The 21447-nt window shown below is 42.7% G+C and overlaps 1 protein-coding gene across 7 annotated transcripts in view; it reads right to left on the bottom strand.

The window, feature by feature from the left end:
- SYNE2 (spectrin repeat containing nuclear envelope protein 2) overlaps positions 1-21447 on the bottom strand; it is a 257594-nt gene that overhangs the window by 149337 nt on the left and 86810 nt on the right. For all 7 annotated transcript variants that reach the window (XM_034767822.1, XM_034767824.1, XM_034767818.1 and 4 more), the window contains 12 exons: positions 20799-20960; positions 17567-17668; positions 15115-15315; positions 13924-14095; positions 12914-13026; positions 10832-11034; positions 10292-10411; positions 9908-10196; positions 8452-8621; positions 5836-6148; positions 4604-4771; positions 1907-2260 (listed from right to left, as the gene is read on the bottom strand). In XM_034767822.1, coding sequence (XP_034623713.1) covers positions 1907-2260; positions 4604-4771; positions 5836-6148; positions 8452-8621; positions 9908-10196; positions 10292-10411; positions 10832-11034; positions 12914-13026; positions 13924-14095; positions 15115-15315; positions 17567-17668; positions 20799-20960 — 2367 coding nt within the window. The remainder of the gene's footprint in view (positions 1-1906; positions 2261-4603; positions 4772-5835; positions 6149-8451; positions 8622-9907; positions 10197-10291; positions 10412-10831; positions 11035-12913; positions 13027-13923; positions 14096-15114; positions 15316-17566; positions 17669-20798; positions 20961-21447) is intronic.

The raw sequence follows: 21447 nt of genomic DNA, 5'->3' as shown, positions 1-21447 counted from the left end.
AGAACCAAGACTTCACACAATCCTGTCCCATTCCAGCCCCCTGCATGGTGGGAGAACACGTAGGCTCTGCTTCCACTCCCATGCTGCTCCCCAGGATACAGATAGCCAGCACAAGGGAGTATGGGGCGACTTACACACCCTTATTCCTTTGTTCCAGCACAAAGCACAAGCCACAATCTGGTCATTGCAGGTTTTTGTAACCAAACTCTGGTTATGGTACAGGTACAGTAGTAGATACTAATTACATCTGGCCAGACACTACGCAAAGAGCACATGTGTTTATAAACTGAAACACAGATATACATATAGGCGGGGTAAAATGCTAAAAGAAAATCACAGGTGTAGACTTATTTCCAGCGTCAAATGGCTTGCAACACAGCGTTGTCAGCAAATCACTTCAAGGCCACTCACACGGATGAAATAAATCAATCCACATGTATTTCGAGCGTATAGGATGACTTCTCATTTTCATTATCATGGAGTTAGAGACGTCAATCCCCACACACCGAGGCGAGAATACGTCAGTGTAACTGAATGGGATGTTTATTGCTATCATTCCCTCTGTAATTAAACTTTAAACATGTATTTTTTTTTATTCAGCTGACCCTTACCACCTTGAGTACAATTACCTCCTCTTTTTGATTAATTGCCTTTGTCATTTCGTTATCACACAGAGTAGTAGGAAACATTTTCAGCTGTGCTCCGCTTCCCTGCATGCTACCCTGTTCAGTCACCACCGGCATCCCTATATTGTGCTTCTCCTGGTTTTGTTTTGTTTTTAAGTTTACTATTAGTAAAGAGCTACATGCTAACACCAATACTCACACAGAGTAGTGTCCTACTCCACTGTGGTCCCACTAAAGTCAGTGGAGCTGCTCGTGGAGGAAGGTTCTCGCTCTTAACCCACAGTCAAAGCATCAAAATTTGCTCTTAAATGATTAGTTAGAGTCAAGATGTATGATATTTATTCAACTGAGCTTTAGCCTATGAAGACATGCAGGAGAGCCACCCGAAGGGGAGGGGAGCTAGCGGGACACCTGGATGATGTGAAGTCAGTGTCAGGAATGAGGGTCTGCAGCAGCACCTGCCAGTCGCCAGGCAGCAAAGGAGCACAGCTGGGCCATAGCAGAGACACTGGATTGGCTAAGGCAGTCAGGTGGCATGCTCTTAAGCCCAACAGCTGCAGAGGATCAGCAGCTGTTCATAGAATCATAGAATATCAGGGTTGGAAGGGATCTCAGGAGGTCATCTAGTCCAACCCCCTGCTCAAAGCAGAACCAATCCCCAGACAGATTTTTGCCCCAGATCCCTAAATGGCCCCCTCAAGGATTGAACTCACAACCCTGGGTTTAGCAGGCCAATGCTCAAACCACTGAGCTATCCCTCCCCCCACTGTGTTCACTGCACACGCCTCTGGATTTTCTACCTCGGTGTACCTGCCTCACTGCAAGCCCTGCTCCTGCCTTGCTGTAGCCTAGGCCCTGCCCTGAACCCAGCCTTCCTCCAGTCCGGTCCCAGCCCTGCCCCTGCCTTCCTTGACTCCATTTAATCTGGGTTTGTAGCAGGCTAGCATGTCTGGCTCAAAGCAGGCAGGGCACTGACGTCCCAAGCTGCCAGGGAAAACGGGCTCAGAGGTGGTCTCAGCACATCCGTTGGCAGTTCCCAAAGGGGGTTTCTGTGATCCAACCCATCACAGATGTTTTAAATAGAGAGTGAGTATCACACTATTGTAATGTGCTGAACAGGTGTGGAGAATTCTTTTACGTGCTTTGGATTTATAATTGTGCAATTAATGGAAAGTTTTATTAGGAAACTGAAAAGGTGCAATTAATTACATGCTTTTGAGAGACTGATGCCTCTTTGCCCAGAATTTCTCATTCTGGTTGTCATAAACACACATACTTACGTTATTTAGTTTCCAGCATTCTTCCAGCTCTTCTGTTCTGCTGTTCTCTTCAACAGCAAAAGGAATATCAGAAAAGACCTGCTTCTCTCTCTTTATCGTTGTATCTGCCTTATCCTGCGTCTTTATTTCAACAGCAAATGCATGCTTTGACTCAGGGGTGTCACTGAGAATATTCTCACCCTCTTGCGTGACATTTTTAAGTCTGTCCTTCAAATTCCTGTGTTTACACTGAAGTGTTTCCATTTCATCCTTAGTACTCTTCTGTCCTGGCAAAGAGGTGTTTTGTTCAACAGATTCTGCTAAAGCCAAAATCATCTTTAATGTGTCTTCACATTGACTAAAAGGTGCCTGTTCCTTTAAATGAGAGGAAAACATTTTTTATTGAAAAGTGTCTTCATTCAATTTACCCAATGTTAAGACGACATTTGTAATAAATAAAATAATAATAATAATAATAGCTGTATACAGTGAATTACTAAAATCATTAACTTTTGTCATGAAGGGCAACTTATGCTGCAAGACTCATGAAGTATTCAAGTAAGCCTGCCTACTTGATGGCTGCAGAAAGTCAAATACTGCAACTGTATTTTTAAAGACAGCTGGATGCTTTTGTGATCAGGAACAACATCTGCAACTATATAAATTAATGGAACAATCACATTTTATGCCTCAGGGCATATGCTGTACTTATACTCATAGACTCATAGACTTTAAGGTCAGAAGGGACCATTATGATCATCTGGTCTGACCCCCTGCATGCTGCAGGCCACAAAACCGTCCCTACCCCTTCCCTGGACTCTGCTGTTGAAGTCCCCAATCCTGTTTTAGGTGGCTTCAATCAGCAGAAACCCTCCTGCTAGAGATCCCTGCCCCATGCTGCGGAGGAAGGCGAAAAACCTCCAGGGGCTCAGCCAATCTGCCCTGGAGGAAAATTCCTTCCCGACCCCAAATATGGCGATCAGTAAGACCCCAAGCATATAGGCAAGAGTCTCCAGCCTGACCCCTGTCAGCCATTGTACAATTTACCTACCATTGCTTGGTTTTCCTCGACTACTATGTTTTACCATTAAACCATTCCCTCCATAAATTTATCTAACTTAATCTTAAAACCAGACAGGTCCGTCGCCCCCACCGTTTCCCTCGGAAGGCCGTTCCAATATTTCACCCCTCTGACGGTCAGAAACCTTCGTCTAATTTCAAGCCTGAACTTCCCCACGGCCAGTTTATATCCATTCGTTCTCGTATCCACATTAGTACTTAGCTGGAATAATTCTTCTCCCTCCCTCGTATTAATCCCTCTAATATATTTAAAGATAGCAATCATATCCCCCCTCAGCCTTCGCTTTGTCAGACTAAACAACCCAAGCTCCTCTAGTCTCTTTTCATACGACAGGTTTTCCATTCCTCTGATCATCCTAGTGGCCCTTCTCTGCACCCGTTCCAGTTTGAGTTCATCTTTTTTAAACATGGGAGACCAGAACTGCACACAGTACTCCAAATGAGGTCTCACCAGCGCCTTGTACAACGGAAGCAGGACCTCCTTATCCCTACTAGATATACCTCGCCTAATGCATCCCAAGACAGCATTGGCTTTTTTCACCGCCACGTCGCATTGTCGACTCATAGTCATCCTGCGGTCTACGAGGACCCCTAGGTCCTTCTCCACTTCCGTTACTTCTAACCAATGCGTCCCCATCTTGTAACTAAAATTTTTGTTAGTCATCCCCAAATGCATCACCTTACACTTTTTACTATTAAATTTCATCCTATTTCTGATACTCCAATTCACAAGCTCATTCAAGTCTCCCTGCAGGATATCCCTATCCTCCTCCGAATTTACAACGCCTCCCACCTTCGTATCATCCGCAAACTTTATCAGCCCACTCCTGCAATCGGTTCCGAGGTCAGTTATAAATAGATTAAATAAAATGGGTCCCAAAACCGAACCTTGAGGCACTCCACTAGTAACCTCCCTCCAATCTGACAGTTCACCCTTTAATACGACCCGCTGCATTCTCATACTTGGCAAGGTTTAAGAAGGAAGTCTCCTTCCTCCGCACACCTCTATTATGTACTGCATTTAACAACCTCTTAGAGGGACAATGAGGGAGTTAACTTTCTTCTGAAGCAACAGGAATTCCCTGGTGTTAGAGTCAGGGTGCCTGACTTGACAGACCAATGGTCTGAGCTGGTATGTCATCCTTCAATATCTTTCTACACTCAGTGACAACACTGATATTCCTTTGAAGCATATTTTCACAGAATCAAAAATACCAGGTTTTTAATAAAGATTTAATACTCAAACTGGCTCATGCAATTGTCTGGTCTGTCTCAACCCGAGCTACTCTATCCAGACAGTCTGCATTCAGAACATGGGCTAATTTAGACACAACAGCCATATCTTTGAGAATCACTCTCTTCCTTGTGCCCACTGAACAGAAGTTGAGTTTTGGAAATCTAAATGATCTAGGGCCCGAGTTTGCTTCCGGTGAAGCCAACAGCAAAAGTCCCTTGACTCCATTGGGAGCAGGGTCATAAATGCAGTTACCTCAGAAAAGGTACATCACCCACACTTTACATTTTGGAGGGGGCGGGGTGGTTTAGTTAACTGGATTAATATAATTAACTCTCCTCTTTTATAAACGCAGTACTGCAGCAGGGATCCATTAACAATAGTATCCAAAAACTGCATCATACCTGCAATTTCAACTGCTGCTGTTTCTCAGCTGCTGGCTTTTCCACTGAGATATCAGTACAATGACAAAGCTCCGCTGATAGTCTCTTCAGCGTGCTACTCAAGGCTGCCAGTGTATCCTGGAACACTTGGTGTTCTTGACCATGACCTTCCAGTGCCTGCGCGGAGTTCTAGAAGCCAAGCAGTTTCTACATTTAGTGCAGTGTTACCTCATTCAAAACACAGTACATATGGATGGATGCTTACAGAAGGGTTTAAATAGCACTGCTAGGGAATTAAAGTATTTAGAAATTAAAAAGGTTGCCAGTTATTTGCATCTAAAACTAATGGCAACTGTACTTCACCATGATCAAACAAACAGGCAGATCCATCCCTTAGACAGTTATATCCCTCCCATCACTGCATTGTAAAAAAGCACAGTTTTAAATGTAGTTGTACGAAAATCCCTGTTTGTTATTCTCCTTCCCATAATCACTTGTCTATCTTTAGAATGTAAGCTCCTCTGGTCAGGGGTTGTCCCTTCTTGAAAGTATCTGTCTGGAAAGTATCTAGCCCATTGTGGGCACCACCATAAACAAACAATAAACAGGATGTGGAGAACATGCCCAGGGAGACCACATTGCACAGCTGTGCTCCTCAGAGGATCTATCTTCTGTCCAAACATGAAGGATATTGGGAGGGAGAACGTCAAGGTAGGTGCAGAGACAAAGCCAGCGGATCAACACCTATGTGGAACCAACAGCTAACTCTCATCCTCCTGCCTGAGGGAGGAGGACACAACAGCGGTGAAGGCTACAGTAATTCTGTAGGAACAGATTAGTAAAAGGCCTCTTTCTCCTCTTCTTTGCACTTTGTTGTTTGTCAGTATTTCACACTCACCTGCCCCCACTTTGTGTAATCATTTACCCCTGGGCAAAGTGCAAGGCAGTAGAGGATCAAAACCTTAAGTGGTTCCCCCTTCCACTCTGTGGCCTGGGGAAGGATTCTGTACCTACCAATCTGCAGAGGAACTCACCACTAACAACTATTTCAGCTTTGCCCAGAGGAGAAGATTTGGCTTTAATTATTTCACTATAGGAAACTAGTAAAGAAGTTCACTTCAGAGTGTCCTCACTTTGTACCACAACATTCTGATCTGATAGCTTAATGAGATAACAAGCAAATAATGAGAACTTTAAATAATTAGGTATACGAAAACTAATAATATGATAAGGAAATATGGCATGATTCCAACCTGCAAGTGGCTGAGCAGACTTTCATGCAGATATTTTAGTTCTATCCGTGATTCTTCCATGAAGCAGGAATCCTCAATGCAATCCCGTAGGTAATCTCCTGAGCTTTTTAATTCATTTAATAGGAACATTAAACCTTCTGCTTTCTGCAGGAGTTTTATATAACTTGTTAACTGAGTTTGTTTCTCCTGCAAACCAGCCTGAACATCAAAACCTAATTCCTGCTGCTGCTTCTTCAGTTCAGTCAGCACTAATCTCAAATCTTCTTTGCTTTGCGTGTATCGTTTGCTTTGAAGTTGAATCTGTTCTTGGTGGCTTGAAGAAGGGGGGGGGGAAATATAATAATAGAATTCAAGGATTTTGTATTATTTGTTTTGAAATATTAAATTGCAGACATTAAATTATTAGATCCTATTATATTCCTGAGGTCTATTCTTTGAGTTGTAAATTAGCCATAAATAGTAAGGCATGAATTTTCAAAGGGGCATAAGGGAGTATAGCATCCAAATATCATTGCATTTCAGTGGTGGTTGAGTGCTTAAATCCCTTAGGCTCCTTTTAAATCTCAGCCTATGAAAACATAGTTGTTAGAATCTGAGACCTGCTGCTCATGCTGTATATTCTTTGCTTCTCATTCCAATTCAAGTTTTATTTTTAACTACTAAGTTAAACTTACTGTCTTTATGAACCTTTTGTTGAAGGATTCTTGAAAAATGTAATATACTATAGAAAATACACATATTACCTTTTCATGATCATGAAAAGGATTTAAATACTGTGAAAAACAGGCAACTATAATTACTCATACAAAAGGCGAGCAGCACACTCACATTTTCCTATATGTTCATACATTCAGTGCATGTATTTTGCAGATGGAACTTATGTGCCAATAACTGAAAATATGACCTATTATGAACAGATCAAAATAAATAGATGTAGCTAAATCCAGAGTAACATTATTAATTTAATGTAAAACAGTGACTAGAATCCAGAAAAGAATTCTTCTTGAAATGTGCCCACTGCAACCTTTATGTGAGTGGGTCTGTGTCCGGCGAGGTGGAAGAAGAAGGGCATTGCCCCTTTAAGGACTCTTTGCAACAGGGGGGAGAGAAAGAGGAAAGCTTACAGGGAAGGGCACAATGGGGTGAGGTCAAGGTCACTGCATTGCCCTTCCTGCTCACTGGAAGAGTGGAAGGAGTATTTACACCCCATAGAGCCACGGAGATGCCCTCTTTACCAGGATTGGGCTGGAAGAATCCCTTCTGGGAGCTGAGTAAGGAGGGTTGGGGCTCCTCCATCTCATCAGCGGGGAGCTGACCTCCCTTCCTTTTCCTGACCTTGTTTAAGGGAGCTGGGGTGGGGGGGTTGGGGCTCCTATGTCTGGATCAGCAGGGACATGACCCCTTCCTCCCTGCACTCTACAACTTGTTGCCTGGTACTCCCAGATATTTGTATGGGGTATGAGGAGGAAAGTGAATAAAGATGCAACCTAATTAAACCACATCCATGGCCTTCTGTCTTCCAGCATGGACAGATACTGCATGTTTCAACTCATGTGATGTGAACAAGAAGAATCTCTCGCAGAGCTAGAACAAACTGGTTTCTAACAGGGTGACTTGCCCCATGGGCCAGAGAGTCTGGGGCTAAGCTAACCCTGATTACAGGATGAGCCCCACCTGAGTGGAATCAGGTAATTCCCTATAAGGGGCAGCAGGTGGCTGTAGTGAAGGGGAGATACTCAGAGAGTACAGAGACTGCTAGGGGTTTGCTGGCTTGAGCAAAGCCTGGGATTTGAGAATAAGACTTCAGGCAGAAAGGGCTGTGAGTGGCCTGCTAAGGCAGGCGACTCTGGGCAAGCAAGGAAAGAGTACAAAATCTCTCCAGACAAGGAAGCCTCAAAGTAGGAAGAGAAATGTTTGGCTGGGGGACATAATTATAACTAATCGAGCTATTTTCTGTGAATAAACCGAGTTTCCAAGCAGGGGTATTTTTGACCTCAGAAAAATGTGTGGAGTCTGTCTAAGGAGCTATTTGAGGGAGAAATTATTAGCCATGCACTGCAGAGGCACTCCTGGCCATGAAGAGGCCCTCAGTAAGCAGTCACATCACTACATGGTCTCTTAAAAACTCTGGGCTGCTAGCGACACACAGATTTCCTTAAATCCTAAGATTGATTCTGACAGTGTAAATCTGTTATAAGGCCAGATCATGGCTGGCCCTGGATCGGTTGCAAAGGGCACATGGAACAGCTACCATCTCAATGGGAGCAAAGAAGGCACTAGGCTAGTGCTGCCAATAGCTATTCCAAAACTGGGGTTGGATGAACAACTCCTCTCTGCATTGCCAACTCAATCCTGGGCTCCCAGAGGAATTCTGGCTGAGCTGGCCAAAACCTTTCTACTAGGGGTTTCTGCTGTTCCTCCTCATACCCCATACTCATGGCCACAATATGTCCCATCATGAATAGTGCAGAAATTCAAACATTTTTCTAGTTGTCATTTTCTTGTCCTGCCAAAACAAAGAGCATAAAAACTATATACTATGCAAAGCAGGAAGAGGAATTGATAGCTGTAGTAGGTCAAGCTATAGTACTGTTCTCTTTGTAAGCTCCTTGGTACCTTAGATATTCAGTGGCTAAATGAACAGTGCACTCCCATTGATTCTGGAGATCAGAAATAGTCTGCTGAATGGTGGGGTCCTTCACTCCTTCAATACTTGTTAAGATTTTGCCCAAGGCTATGATGTTTTGCATTTTAGCATCTCCCTTATCTTTGAGAAAAACTATTTCCTGCATTAAACACAAGAGCAGAAGCAGAACATGTAACATACTTTATTCATTTACTTGTAGTTATTTTAACAAAGGGTATCACCTGCAAAATGTTTTATTCTCTGTCTACTGCTGTTGAACAAAAACAATTATCACTTCTATGTCCTACATAATTGATGATAATAATTGGATGGATAATCCAGTTTAAATGTTAGCATTCCAAAATGTACCTCAGATATTTAACACACACATTCCCTAATACTTCTACAGACCAGTGGTTTTCAACCAGGAGTTCGCATACCCCTCAGGATACGCAGAGGTTTTCCAGGGGGTACATCAACTCCGGTAGATATTTGTGTAGTTTTTCAATAGGCTGCATAAAAAGCATCAGCAACGTCAGTACAAATTAAAATTTCATATAGACAATGACTTGTTGATGCTGCTCTATATACTACACACTAATATGCAAGTACAATATTTATATTCCAATTGATTTATTTTATAACTGTGTGGCAAAAATGAGAAATTAAGCAATTTTTCAGTAATAGTGTGCTGTGACACACTTGTATTTTTATGTCTGATTTTGTAAGCAAGTAGTTCTTAAGTGAGGTGTAACTTGGGGGACCACAAGACAAATTAGACTCCTGAAAGACATACAGCAGTCTGGAAAGGTTGAGAACCACTGCTATAGAAGAACAAAACACCAATATCATTCTGAGAAAATAAAGCAAAAATTTGCTTCAAATACTATGAGTGAGAGCCTAACACCCATTGCAGCTCCTTTAAGCTGCGTATAAAGGCCAAAGCACCATAAAGACCCATTTCTAGCTGGGGAAGGATTCTCCCACCCCAGGCACAGCAGAAGATAACAGTAAGGCTTACCCTATGAGGACCCTCTCACAAACCTCAGCATAGGGGGCTGGTGGATAGGTGGGGTTTGTCAGAGGTGAGCCAACGGAACACAGCACTGCCGATATTCCAGGCAGCACTGAAGCCCACAAGGCAACCGTGGGGAGGTTGCTATAATTTACACAGGCCCTGGGCTGTCTAATTTATGCTGGGGATCTTTCCAGCATCTGCAACAGTCAGGATTGGGAGGGCACAAAGCCACAGTAGCCCTCCCTTCCCCCTAGGCTGAGGGTTCTGTGCTGCCCAACTGCGTTTAATTAACCACACAACCATTTGCTTAGTTGTACACTGTAATCATCAATGACATATGGTGGGTCTAATGAGATTATTACACACCATACATTTCCCGTATATCACCCTCAACTGGCAAAATCAGAGTAGCAAGTGTGCTGCAGTACCTTTATTTGATGTATCCTTTCTTCCAGTGGCAACTTGCCTTCCCGTGAACTCAAGCCAATAACTGAGTCTTTAAGTCTTTTTATCCAAGAAGACATGTTCTGTGCAAGCGCTTCAAAATTCTGCCTTTCCATGGATCGTGTCTGACTAATTCCTAGTGCTTCACTTATGTGTGTCTGTAGTTCCTGATACCGACTAATGAGATGACTGGATTCGGACACTGTTTCATCTCTTGTAAACCCAGACTCCCTCAAAGAATTTGACAGCTGAGACAGGGAGTCAAATGAGTCTCTGAAAAATACAAGAAATGAATCACAGTGTATCTGCTATAACAAAGAGGAGTCAAAAAAGATACAAACTATCCCCCTTCCCCAAGACAAGGCTACCTCTGCTTTATTAGCATTTGGTAAAAGTTTTCTAATTTTATCTTCTCATTTTTGGTCTCTGGCAATTTTTCTTCCTGAATGGTGAGCCATTCCTTCAAGCCATTGCTGTCTTCTTGAAGTCTAAAGAAACAACATACACAAAAATGTATATGTTGGTAAGTAAGAAGTATTATATCAGTAATTACTAAAAAACATTGACAATAACATTTCACTGTAACAGATATGAAATGATCTGGGCCGTGATTTAGCAAGGTATTATGCACATACGTAACTAAGCATGTGAGTAGCCCCACTGATTTCAACTGAACCATTGACAAGTTTTAAGCACATGCTCAAATATGTTGCTGAATCGGGGTCCTCATGATCTCTTTATTGTTAAGAAAACCGAAGAAGTGAAACAAAACAGAAGAAAACAGCAGATTCCTCAGTATATGATTTATAATGAAAATCAGAGTTATTTATTCTTCATTATGGTTGTTTAAGAATATCACTTTATATCATCTATAACTAAGCTGCTGGGAATTAATTTTAGCTCCCTACCTAATGAGTTGCTGCAGAGAAGCACGAAGTTTCTTTTCTTGTTTCTGACATTTGGAGGTTACGCTTTGTAATTCTGCTTCTTGATCTCTCACCCAGCTACTAAGCTGGTTAACACTCGCTTCGGGCAAATAACTCTTCACCTTAGTCAAGAGAGATTTTACCTCTTGGATGTCACTCTCTTTGCCTTCAAAAGTTAGGAAACTCTTAATAAAAGCACAAACATGACAAATTAGAGATGCATTTAGCAAGTTTGCTGCTATATAACAGATATTTATATTCTATATAAACTTCTTAATTTGTGTTATCACTATAGGCTTTTTAAAAAAATCATATTAAGAACATTTAAAAATCAAGGTATATTTACAGTGTTCTATTCATTTAAAACCCACCTAAGTGCAAATGGAAAAACTCCCTTGAAATATAAGGGGAAAGTAAAGAAGAAGAGAGGACAAAGAGTCTCTTCTGGGGTAAAGTACACAAAGCAGAAGAATGAACCAAGCATCCACAACTTTCATATTCAGATCTCTCATTAAGACTCACTTTTAGGGTGACCAGGCGTCCCGATAAAATCGGGACCGTCCTGATATTTAGGTGTTTGTCCCGTGTCCCGACCAAAGATCGATCGGGACGCTGCACTCCGCCTTCTTTCCCCCCCTCCTTCCTCCTTTGACTGCCGGCAGCACTGAGCTGTTCTTGGTTGGTTTTTTTCCCCCCTCTCATGAAAACCAGAGGCTCCCCCACTGTAAACTGATCCACACATTGCTACCAGTCTGGACCCAGCTAGACTTGTATGTCAGAATGCAGAGTGAAAGGAAAAGTTACATCGGTTGTTACTTCTCTGCTCTGTCATTATGGTGATGAGCATGGTGTAAATACTTGGACGCTGAAGGTATGCAGAGCTAAGGGAGGGTGCATAATCTCCTCTGACTGCCCGCAGCACTCGGCTGTTCTCGGCCCTCCCGCCGACTGCCGGCAGCACTGGGCCACAGTAGGGAATTGGGAGAGGGAGCTGTTTGTGTCAATACACCGGCAGCACTCGGTTTTTGGGGGTTTTTGCTCCGCCGGTGACTCCCACCCCCCGCCTTGTGTCCTGATATTTTCTTCCTGTCATCTGGTCACGCTACTCACTTCTTCCATCAAGCCTTCAACTGTTGATAAACTATGACTGTCTGCTCCAGCCTGCAATTTGCATTGTATCAGTCTGACAGAAGAAAGGGAAGAAAGGGCAGGAAGGAAAAGGTTGAGGGCAAACAAGAATATTAACACTGATGGACTGGAAATCATGGAGAGGCTAAGTAACAAAGAATGGGTGTGTGATGGGCAATGCTGAAAGAGACCAGATGATGGTCAGAGAGTGGGAACGGAGCAACAGAGAGATCAGAGAGAGACCAGTGTGTGGTGAAGATCAAGTCAAGTGAACGGTCCTTTTGGTGAGAGGGAGAGTTGAACCAAAGCTGCAGGATGAAGGAAGACATGAAGGTGAAAGAAACATGCAGCTAAGGGGTCAGATGGGTCATCAATGTGAAAGATGACATTATTGAGGATGAATGTGGGAGATTGTGAGGAGAGGAAGAGAGGGAGCCAGGAGTAAATCAGAGAGGAAAGGCTGATGGGAATGAGTATGCCTAGGGCTCCTAGGTGGCTACAGTAATATACAGATTAATAATAATACTAATACTAAGGGTGAAATACTGGCTCCACTGAAGTCCATAGGGTTTTGGTATTGACTTCAATAGGGTCAGGATCAACTTAGTCTCTAAGGCCCTGATTCAGCATAAGGCTTAAGCACTTCCTTAAGTTCCAATGACTTCAATTTAGTACCTTCTAGCATCTGAACTTTCCTAACTATAGGTTAGAACTTTATCTCAAATGTACACTTCTTAACACAATTTTATTACCCCTTCCACTGACTGCCACACTGCATTGTGTTTTTTAAAACAAACATTCTTCAAACTCAAGAAAGCCTGAATTTACAAACTACAATAGGTGAATCTACTTCAAAGTACAGAGTCCCTTGCTAACTTGGGAGGGTGCAACCTCCTTCCAAAATATTTTGTATTTTAAAATATTCTAATATCTTACCATGAGCGTCTGCAATTTTTCTTCCAATGTCTGTTTAGTTTCTGATGGGTCAAAACAATCCTTTAAAGACAGCTGAGCGCTGCTGAACCAGTCATTAAAATCCTTACACTGATCTGCGGAAAGATAGAGTCTGACTTTTTTTTTTCTTATCCAGTAACAGAAAATCTCTAACTCAACATGAAGATTTCAGTTAATCTCCTAATAATTATATTTATCAATGCTATTCCTGGATGCTGCTGCTCACTACATGCAAAATGACAGAAAATGCTGCAGTCCTTACGTCTTTCTTTTGGAACCCATCCTTGTACTGACAGTGAAAATGACATGCTGGAGGACCCAGCTCAGAGGCCTGTTTGTGACATTTTCAGAAAACGTTGCCTGGGATAATCTATCATCAAACATGCTGATTTACTGTTGCTACTCTGGCCTCTATCACAAATAAATACTATTCAGCAATTGCTATTCCCAGTGACTGCAGGTTGATATTCTCTTTGGGTGAAATTCTCTGTGGGCGAAATTCTCTTTGGGCATCGATACCCATCGTCCTGTGTTTGGCAACTAGAATATGTCACCTAGAACTGAAAATACACACTTATGAATAGGCCACATCAAGAAGCTAAGCACTCTTCACACATGCATTGCGGCAGCGAAGTTCTGGTAATCTTTCCTATTGCTGATCTGAAAGGATGGAACTTTAAGGAGTTCCTCAGACACTATGGAACACAAAGACCTGCCATGATTCACTACACAGCCTTTATTCTAACAGAATTTCCATTTAATCCAATAGGAATTTTGTGCAAATAAAGACTGCGGGACAGGGCCCACAGCTCAGAAAGAATGTGGAGACTGAGGGTCAGATTCTGAGCTGGTTCCATTGCATCAAATGGAACTATTCCATCTTACGCAGTTGAGGATCTAGCCCTCAGTTTTTACTGAGTTATAACATTCAAGTACTTGCTCGACACAGACATGTATGTCAGTCTTTAAAAGCGAAACCCATTTTTGCTTACAGTTCAAAAGACTGATAAAATGATCCTGGAAAATGTGTTTCTTTGTATTAAATAAATCAGTGATACACTGAAGCTGCTTCTTTAATTCAGCCACTTCTGGAGTCAGACAACCTGTCTTTTTCTGGAGTAATTTCACATGGTGTTTTTGTTGGAGAATTTTCTGATGTAGCTCCTAAATTTAAAAAATTAACAAATTAAAAACGAAGAGAGTTAGTGATATATTAAAAGGCATCTAAGGTTAAGGAGAAGGTTTCAGCATGCACTGTACAAAGCTGTTTTGTGACACATTAAATTGTTTTAAGAAGGGGTCATTTCAAAATATGTCAAAATATATTAACATTATTTATGTAACTAATGAACAGGGATAAATACTAAGCAGTGAGCAGGTGTTATAACACACACACACACACACACACACACTTCTGCATCATACACAACAGATAGGTGGAGGTTATAGCAATATAACAAACTGCAGGTCCATAAATAAATAGCATTTATCATGCACCTTTGTCTCACCTGCATTATGCACACTAATCCATCTCACAGGGACTTATTCTAACATTTCAAACCACTGAGCAGCCACAGGGTTGTTGGTTTTTTTAAATAAACGTTCTTCTGCCAAATAAATTTTTACTTCTCTCCTAAACATGGAATTTGATATCTCTAGACCCTGCAAGGCTAGATGCAGGAAGCCAGATCCTTAGCCCTGCTTTGTCCCTTCTGGAGGTGCAAACAGGATAGAAAGTTGGCTTAAATAGCCAAGTGGGAATTCCCTTGCATAGAGGAATGCCCCACGGCATAAAGTCAGCATAGTTGGCTCTGTATCACCAGCTCCTAGCAAACGACACAGCTCTACAATATAGCCCAACATCCTGATGTGACCTAGCCCAATATATGCACTGGGAATTTAATACCTTTTGGGGTGGTGCGTGGTTACCAAGCCCAACACAAACTACTATTTCAGGTAGCTAAAATGTATAATTAGCTAGCTATAGTAATACTCAAAGAAAGCAGGCCTTTCCTTCTTCTGGGTAACTTTGGGAAATACTGGGAGTCAAGCTAAATTCTTTACTTCATTGTTCTACCAGCTTCAACCGTTTTAAAATACATGACAGAAACACATATGAAGAGCTGCCCGTGAAAGAAAAGGTTATCAAAATTACAGGAGATGCATAATTTGATATACAGTACCTCTAATTTCGTAAAGATCTCTAAAGTGTCAGAGGGAAATAAAGCTTTTAAAAGTGATTCTGTCATCCCAATCTGTGTCTTGGCAAGGTCAAGGTCCCCTTTTAGCTCTGCTGAATTGCCATTGAGTTCACTGGGTCTCATCTTATTCGGTAAGTGCTTTCTTATTAGCTCCATTTTGTTCTCAACAGATGACTTGATGACCTTAAAATTGGAAATGCACAAGCAGCATAAGAAGTTTTACTGGACTAGTTTCCTACAAAATGGGGCTCAAAAGAGTTTATTCCTTTTTATACCTAACCTTTCTACATTAATTGCATTTTCCTCCATTCTAAACTACTGTACTTTCTTTTTTTTCTTATCTCTGATATTTAAGAAAAAAATCTAATCCTACACTAAGTGTTGCTACTGCTTTAAATGAGTAAAGTTTATTCTTCTGACTACATGAATACTCTCAGCTGAACATGGGCACTAGTCTCCTCTCCACTTCTGGGAACAACAAGAAGCCAAACTTCTCTGATCCATACACTGACATTCTGCCCTGTCCAGAAACTGATCCTGTAGAAGCATTGCCACCAGAGCACTACATGGCTCCACTGCAGGCTTCCAAGGACACAGCAAGGAAGGGGTGGAGACAAAAGGGAGCAGAACAAGTCCCCATCAGCTTACAAGGCAACAGGATCACTCCATGGCATTCACAGCTGTTCTAGGCCCACAGAAATTGCCCCACAGAGTGGCTTACAATGGTCATGTCCTCACCCCAAAACACCATCCTTGAGAGCTTAGGCACATAAGAAGTTGAATCTGAATTGCACAGGGGTTGTAAACCCCCTAGATAAACTCGCCACACTGATTCTGCTCATTTTTGGAAATTTGTGCCCATATGGGGAGAAGGCTTTGTCCTTAACCTAGGGAATTAATGTACCAATGCAAAAACATTTATATTCACTTACTACAGAACCTACAAGAAAAGAACACGGTAAATACAATAGACATGTTTAAAGTCCATTGTAAAGTAGCTTGTTGACTGCCTGGAGTTCTCCTTGGTGCAAAGTGGCTCTGCAATGCCCTCTACTTGGAGCAGTGGCTAAGGGCCTGGTCCTCCTCCCCTGGAAATCAATGGGCATCCATCCATTAGCTATAAAGGAAGTTGGATCAGGCCCTAAATCAGGGGTGGGTAAACTTTTTGGCCCAAGAGCCACATCTGGGTGGGGAAATTGTATGCAGGGCCATGAATGTAGGGCTGGGGCAGGGGTTGGGGTGTTTGGGGTATGTGGGGGGGGGGGTGCGGTGTGCAGGAAGGGGCTCAGGACAAGGGGTTGATGTGCAGGAGGGGTGCGGGGTGCAGGAGGGGGCTCAGGGCAGGGGGTTGGGATGCAGGAGGGTTGCAGGGTATGGCAGGGGGCTCAAGGCAGGGGGTTGGGGTGCAGGAGGGGTGTGGGGTACAGCAGGGGGCTCAAGGCAGGGGGTTGGGGTGCAGGAGAAGTGCGGGGTGCAGGAGGGGGCTCAGGGCTAGGGGTTGGGGTGCAGGAGGGGGCTCAGGGCAGGGGTTGGGGGCTCAGGGGGTTCAGGGCAGGGAGTTGGGGTGCAGGAAGGGGTGCAGAGTATGGGAGGGGGCACAGGGCAGGGGGTTGGGGTGCAGGAGGGGTGTGGGGTACGGCAGGGGGCTCAAGGCAGGGGGTTGGGGTGCAGGAGGGGTGCGGGGTGCAGGAGGGGGCTCATGGCAGGGGGTTGGGGTGCAGGAGGGGTTCAGGGTGCAGGCTCCGGCCCAGCACCGCTTACCTCAAGCGGCTCCGGGGTGGCAGCAGTGCGCAGTGCAGCTAAGGCAGGCTCCCTGCCTGCCCTGGCCCCGCACAGCTCCTGGAAGTGGCCAGCATGTCCGGCAGTGGCTCCTGGGGGTGGGGCGGTGCAAGCGGCTCCGCCACGCGCTGCCTTCATCTATGGGTAACACCTCCGAAGCTCCCATTGGCTGCGGTTCCCCATTCCCAGCCTATTTGGAGCTGCGGGGGGCAGTGCCTGCAAGCAAGGGCAATGCACGGAGCCCTCTGCCCCTCCCCCTAGGGGCCACAGGGACATGGTGCCGTGGGGCCAGGGCAGGCAGGGAGCCTGCCTTAGCCCCACTGCGCCATGGGACTGGCAATCCCACAGGCTGGATTGAAAGCCCTGACGGGCCGGATCTGGCCCACAGCCCTCCCCTGCCCTAAATGCCACAGTTTGATCCCAGGACAGCAGAGGACAGACTGAGCCCTTAATGTTTAAAAATACTGGTTTGGTTCAGACAATTTACTTCAAAAAAGGGGCAAATTAAATGTTGATCCTAATATCCAACAGAAATATCTCCCTTGCCCTGTGGTCAAGGCAAACCAAAAGTAATGATTGTGGTGAACAGGGCACTAGTGGCTAGATTACAATTATCAAAAATGCTATCATGTTAACCATATAAGTCACCCCTTACCTGTAACTCCAATGGAGGCTCACTGTTATGAAGAAGATGCTCTATCTCAGACACTTTTCGGTCAAATTCCTCTAAGCTTTGCTCTTGGACCTGTAAAGAAGTCTAAAGGGTGGGGGGAGGGACACCAATATACCTGTAACTACATAATTTTCTGTCAAATTTAATTTCCATTTTCCTACTAGAGTACAATGATGATATTACTAATTCATAGAGCCTGTGTGCTAAATTCCCTTTCAGATTTCCATGGGAGTTGTGTGTGAAATGATTTCAGGACCAGTCACAAATACAATGTAATTACTTAGAATTTTTTGTACCAGCAGTAAGAAAATCTAGCCCAGGAGTTAAAAATAACAATCTAGTGCAAATGAAAAACCTAAATTATTATTTTATTTTTTCCATAGCACAGTTGCTATTGTAGAAAAATAGTCTTAATTGTGTACTTAATTCTTGATTGTCAAGTCAAAACATACTCTAAAATACTCTCTGAAGACACAGACTAAATCAAGAATTATTACAATCCTGATTATATTTTAAGAGTAATTCTTTAGGTTGATTTGATGATTTCATAATGCTGTCTGCATCTATGCGGATTTGCAGGTATATAATAGCCCAATCCAACACCTACTGAAGGCTTGGGCATTGGATCAGTCTATCAAAATTTGATTGTCCAAGTTAAAATACCCTGGGTGAGCTTCAACTTCTGAAACAGGTGCTATGAGAAACATTCTATATGTCACATTCATGAATCCATGTGCCTCGTTCACTCAGGGCAAACTATTCCTTTTTATTTCCCTCCTCTACCTACTTAGCGAGTGACCCATTTCTGTCCACTCACCCGTTCCAGTTTGCACAAAGAGGAGTTTCCAGTTTCATGCCAACAACATAAAGAACCCAAGAAGGTTGTGCAACTTCTTTCACATAAAATATATGGAAACCATCTTTTAAATGGGCTGTAAAATACTTCACAATCTAGCTCCTGTCATGCTAAACTTTTTGGAAACATATAGACTTAAATGAGCTATACTTAACTGCATTGCTATAATGAAGCTGTGATTAAGGATGATGGTTAATATTACATACTAAATATGTTGCAACAATTTTATTGCACAAACATTCACATAGAGATCTTTCATGGTAAAGGAAAAAATGGATAACTGGCCAAGATTCCCTGGGAACTTATAGAAGTCTTACACTTAATATAACTACGCTGGATCAGTTTTCCTTCCTTGCCTGATCTCTTTTGCACTGCTGAAGCGATGCATGGGTGATGGAAACTGATTTTATCTCCCCTGCTGAGGGTTTTTCCTCACGTAAGGGAATCCACAGCTGGTATGAACTCCGCATAGTTCCTATACCAACCACCCCAACCCTAGTAAAGGAGGCATGCCAGTGGTGTGGCCATAGCATACTGTGCTTCAACAGTTTCTAGGTGACAAAATGGCTCTTAGGGGACAGATGCCAGCTGGTGTACTTTAGAGCACCTCTGAGGTATTCCAAACTATTCCAAGATAAACAATAAAAATACGAAAATAGCAATACATAGTGTGATGTTTCACTCCACATTCTTTATGAAAATATGCTTATGATATGAATATGATATAACTGAGATGTACTTTATGCAAGATGGGTCTTGCAAGGTATCATTGGAAAGGTTATGATTTATTGAATGGGATTATCCAATCCATATGTCTGTATCATTTCTGTATCTGAAGTTAGCAATATTGACTACGTATCTGTATTTCAACTATGCTATTTTGGGTGACGCCCACTGCGAACACTTCAGGTACAACAATGGAAAAGCCAGACAGGGCTCATGGTCCATCAGCGAGGACAATGGACTGTGAAAAGCTTGGCCTTCCTGTGGACACTCTATACTGCCACTGACTCATGGATGCTGTGATACTACAGAGTCAGGTGGTCTTGTCACCTGATATTAAACATTACCTGGGACTTCTTGTAACTTTCCACTGGAAGGGAAGGGGGGGGGGCAAGTCTGGGAAACAAAGGATTCCTGCCTTATGTAAATCCTATTTAAGAGTGGGGAGGAAAGCAAATGGGGCTCCCTGGCTGTCTGCCCAAGAAGAAAAACTGCAAAAGCCACCTGAAGGGAAGGCAAGTGGGGAGTCCAAACTGAGACAGAGGTCCAGTCTGAAAAGGAATATAACTGGAACTCTGAACCACATAAACTTTGCAACCTGTCTGCAACAATATCTAAGTTGAAAACTATTATTCGTAACCAATTTCTTTAGTGAAACTAGCTTAGTTTGCATGTTTGATTTCATTTGGTCAGTAATCTGCTTTGTTCTGTTTGTTACCCCTTTTACTACTTAAAATCTGCCTTTTATAGTTAATAAAGTTTGCTTTATTTATTAGTAAACCTGTTTCTGTAATTTCTAACTGGGGGTGTGTGGGGAGAGAAGTTGTGCATACCTTCCTCCACATTGAGGGAGGAGGCGGATTTCATAATATATCTTTGGGTCTGCACACCAAGGGAGGTGGATACCTGAGTGCTAGAGCAAGTCCCTTAAGCTGAGACTTCCCAGAACTGATCTCAGTGTCTGTTTCGTTCTGCAACTGGGGATAGCGCAGCCTGTGTGCTGGAACAGGCTTGATAGCTTGACTCAGCAAGACAGGTAAAAAGGGTGCCCAAACTGGCATAACAAGCAGGCTCAGCACATCAGGTTGCATCTCAAGGGGTCCAACCCGTCAAACATAGATTTAAATACGGCCATATACGGATATACACATATATATGTACACACACACACACGCACGCACACACACACTTTCATACCCTTATCCCTGTTTCTCTGACAGGTTCTATGTTTGGAGCACATTGTGGGTGCTCTTACACTATACATACTCATGCACTCAGGGCTTGTCTACACAAACATTTAGTTCTTGGCAAGCTGGGGTGTCTATCTACCCTGTACTAACCTGCTGCAAACTAACTGTCCCTGTGAACCCTGCTGACTTCCATTATTTGATTTAGTTCCATTTCAAAGAGGACTAAATCAAAGTGCATTAATAAACCATTACGTTTCCAAGATCTGCATCCTAGTGAGGTACACAATTAATTCAGTGAAATTGCAGAGAAAATTACAAATTTCAAGACTTTCTCTGTGTATCACTGATATTATAACCAATATGTACCTTTATATCCTACAAATCCTTAACATGTTGGAATGAGTTTGTTGTATTTAATTGACTAACATTATCTCAGTCAAATTACCTTCAATTGTGTCACCTCCTCTTCAGTCAGCTGATGTTCTTCTATGCTCCTAAGTTGTGTATTTGCCCATGTGTCAGTCTTGCTGAATAAATTAAGAAGTTTGTCCCACAAAGCCAGAGCTCTTCCCAAATTATCACAATAGTTTTCAGTTTTTTCATTGATCTACCACAAGATTTATAATAAAAAACAAATTTTAGAAAACAAAGTAAGATTCTTAGCAGAAAGGCAATATGATAAAGACTAGATTAGATGGAACCACACAAACAACAAGGGAAGTAGGTGCTAAAAAATCTCATATGTCTTCATTGTGCACTAGTCACACAGAAGACATTTCAATCTCTTACTAAATATGGCTTTCAGCAATATCATATCAAACACAATGGCTTATCTCCAGTTTAAAAACAGGCTTAGCAGCATGACTTGCTAATCAAATTTTATCTACTCTCAATAAGTACCATTTTATCTCAGCATCAATGCACTACTTAGACTGACACTTTCGAATATTTCAATTTCTTACCAGATGCATAGGCACAGTAATCTTCCATATTTTTTCCAAAGTCTAAACCAACAGAAGTTGCCATAAAAGCTTAAAAATCCAACCAGCAAAAGCAAATATTGCCTTTTTGAATGCCCCAGAATTGTCCACTGT

Source organism: Trachemys scripta, chromosome 4 (genome assembly GCF_013100865.1).
Source record: "Trachemys scripta elegans isolate TJP31775 chromosome 4, CAS_Tse_1.0, whole genome shotgun sequence".
NCBI classification, from domain to species: domain Eukaryota; kingdom Metazoa; phylum Chordata; order Testudines; family Emydidae; genus Trachemys; species Trachemys scripta.
Note: the sequence above shows the minus strand (reverse complement) of the source record. Positions and strands in the feature narration are given on the sequence as shown.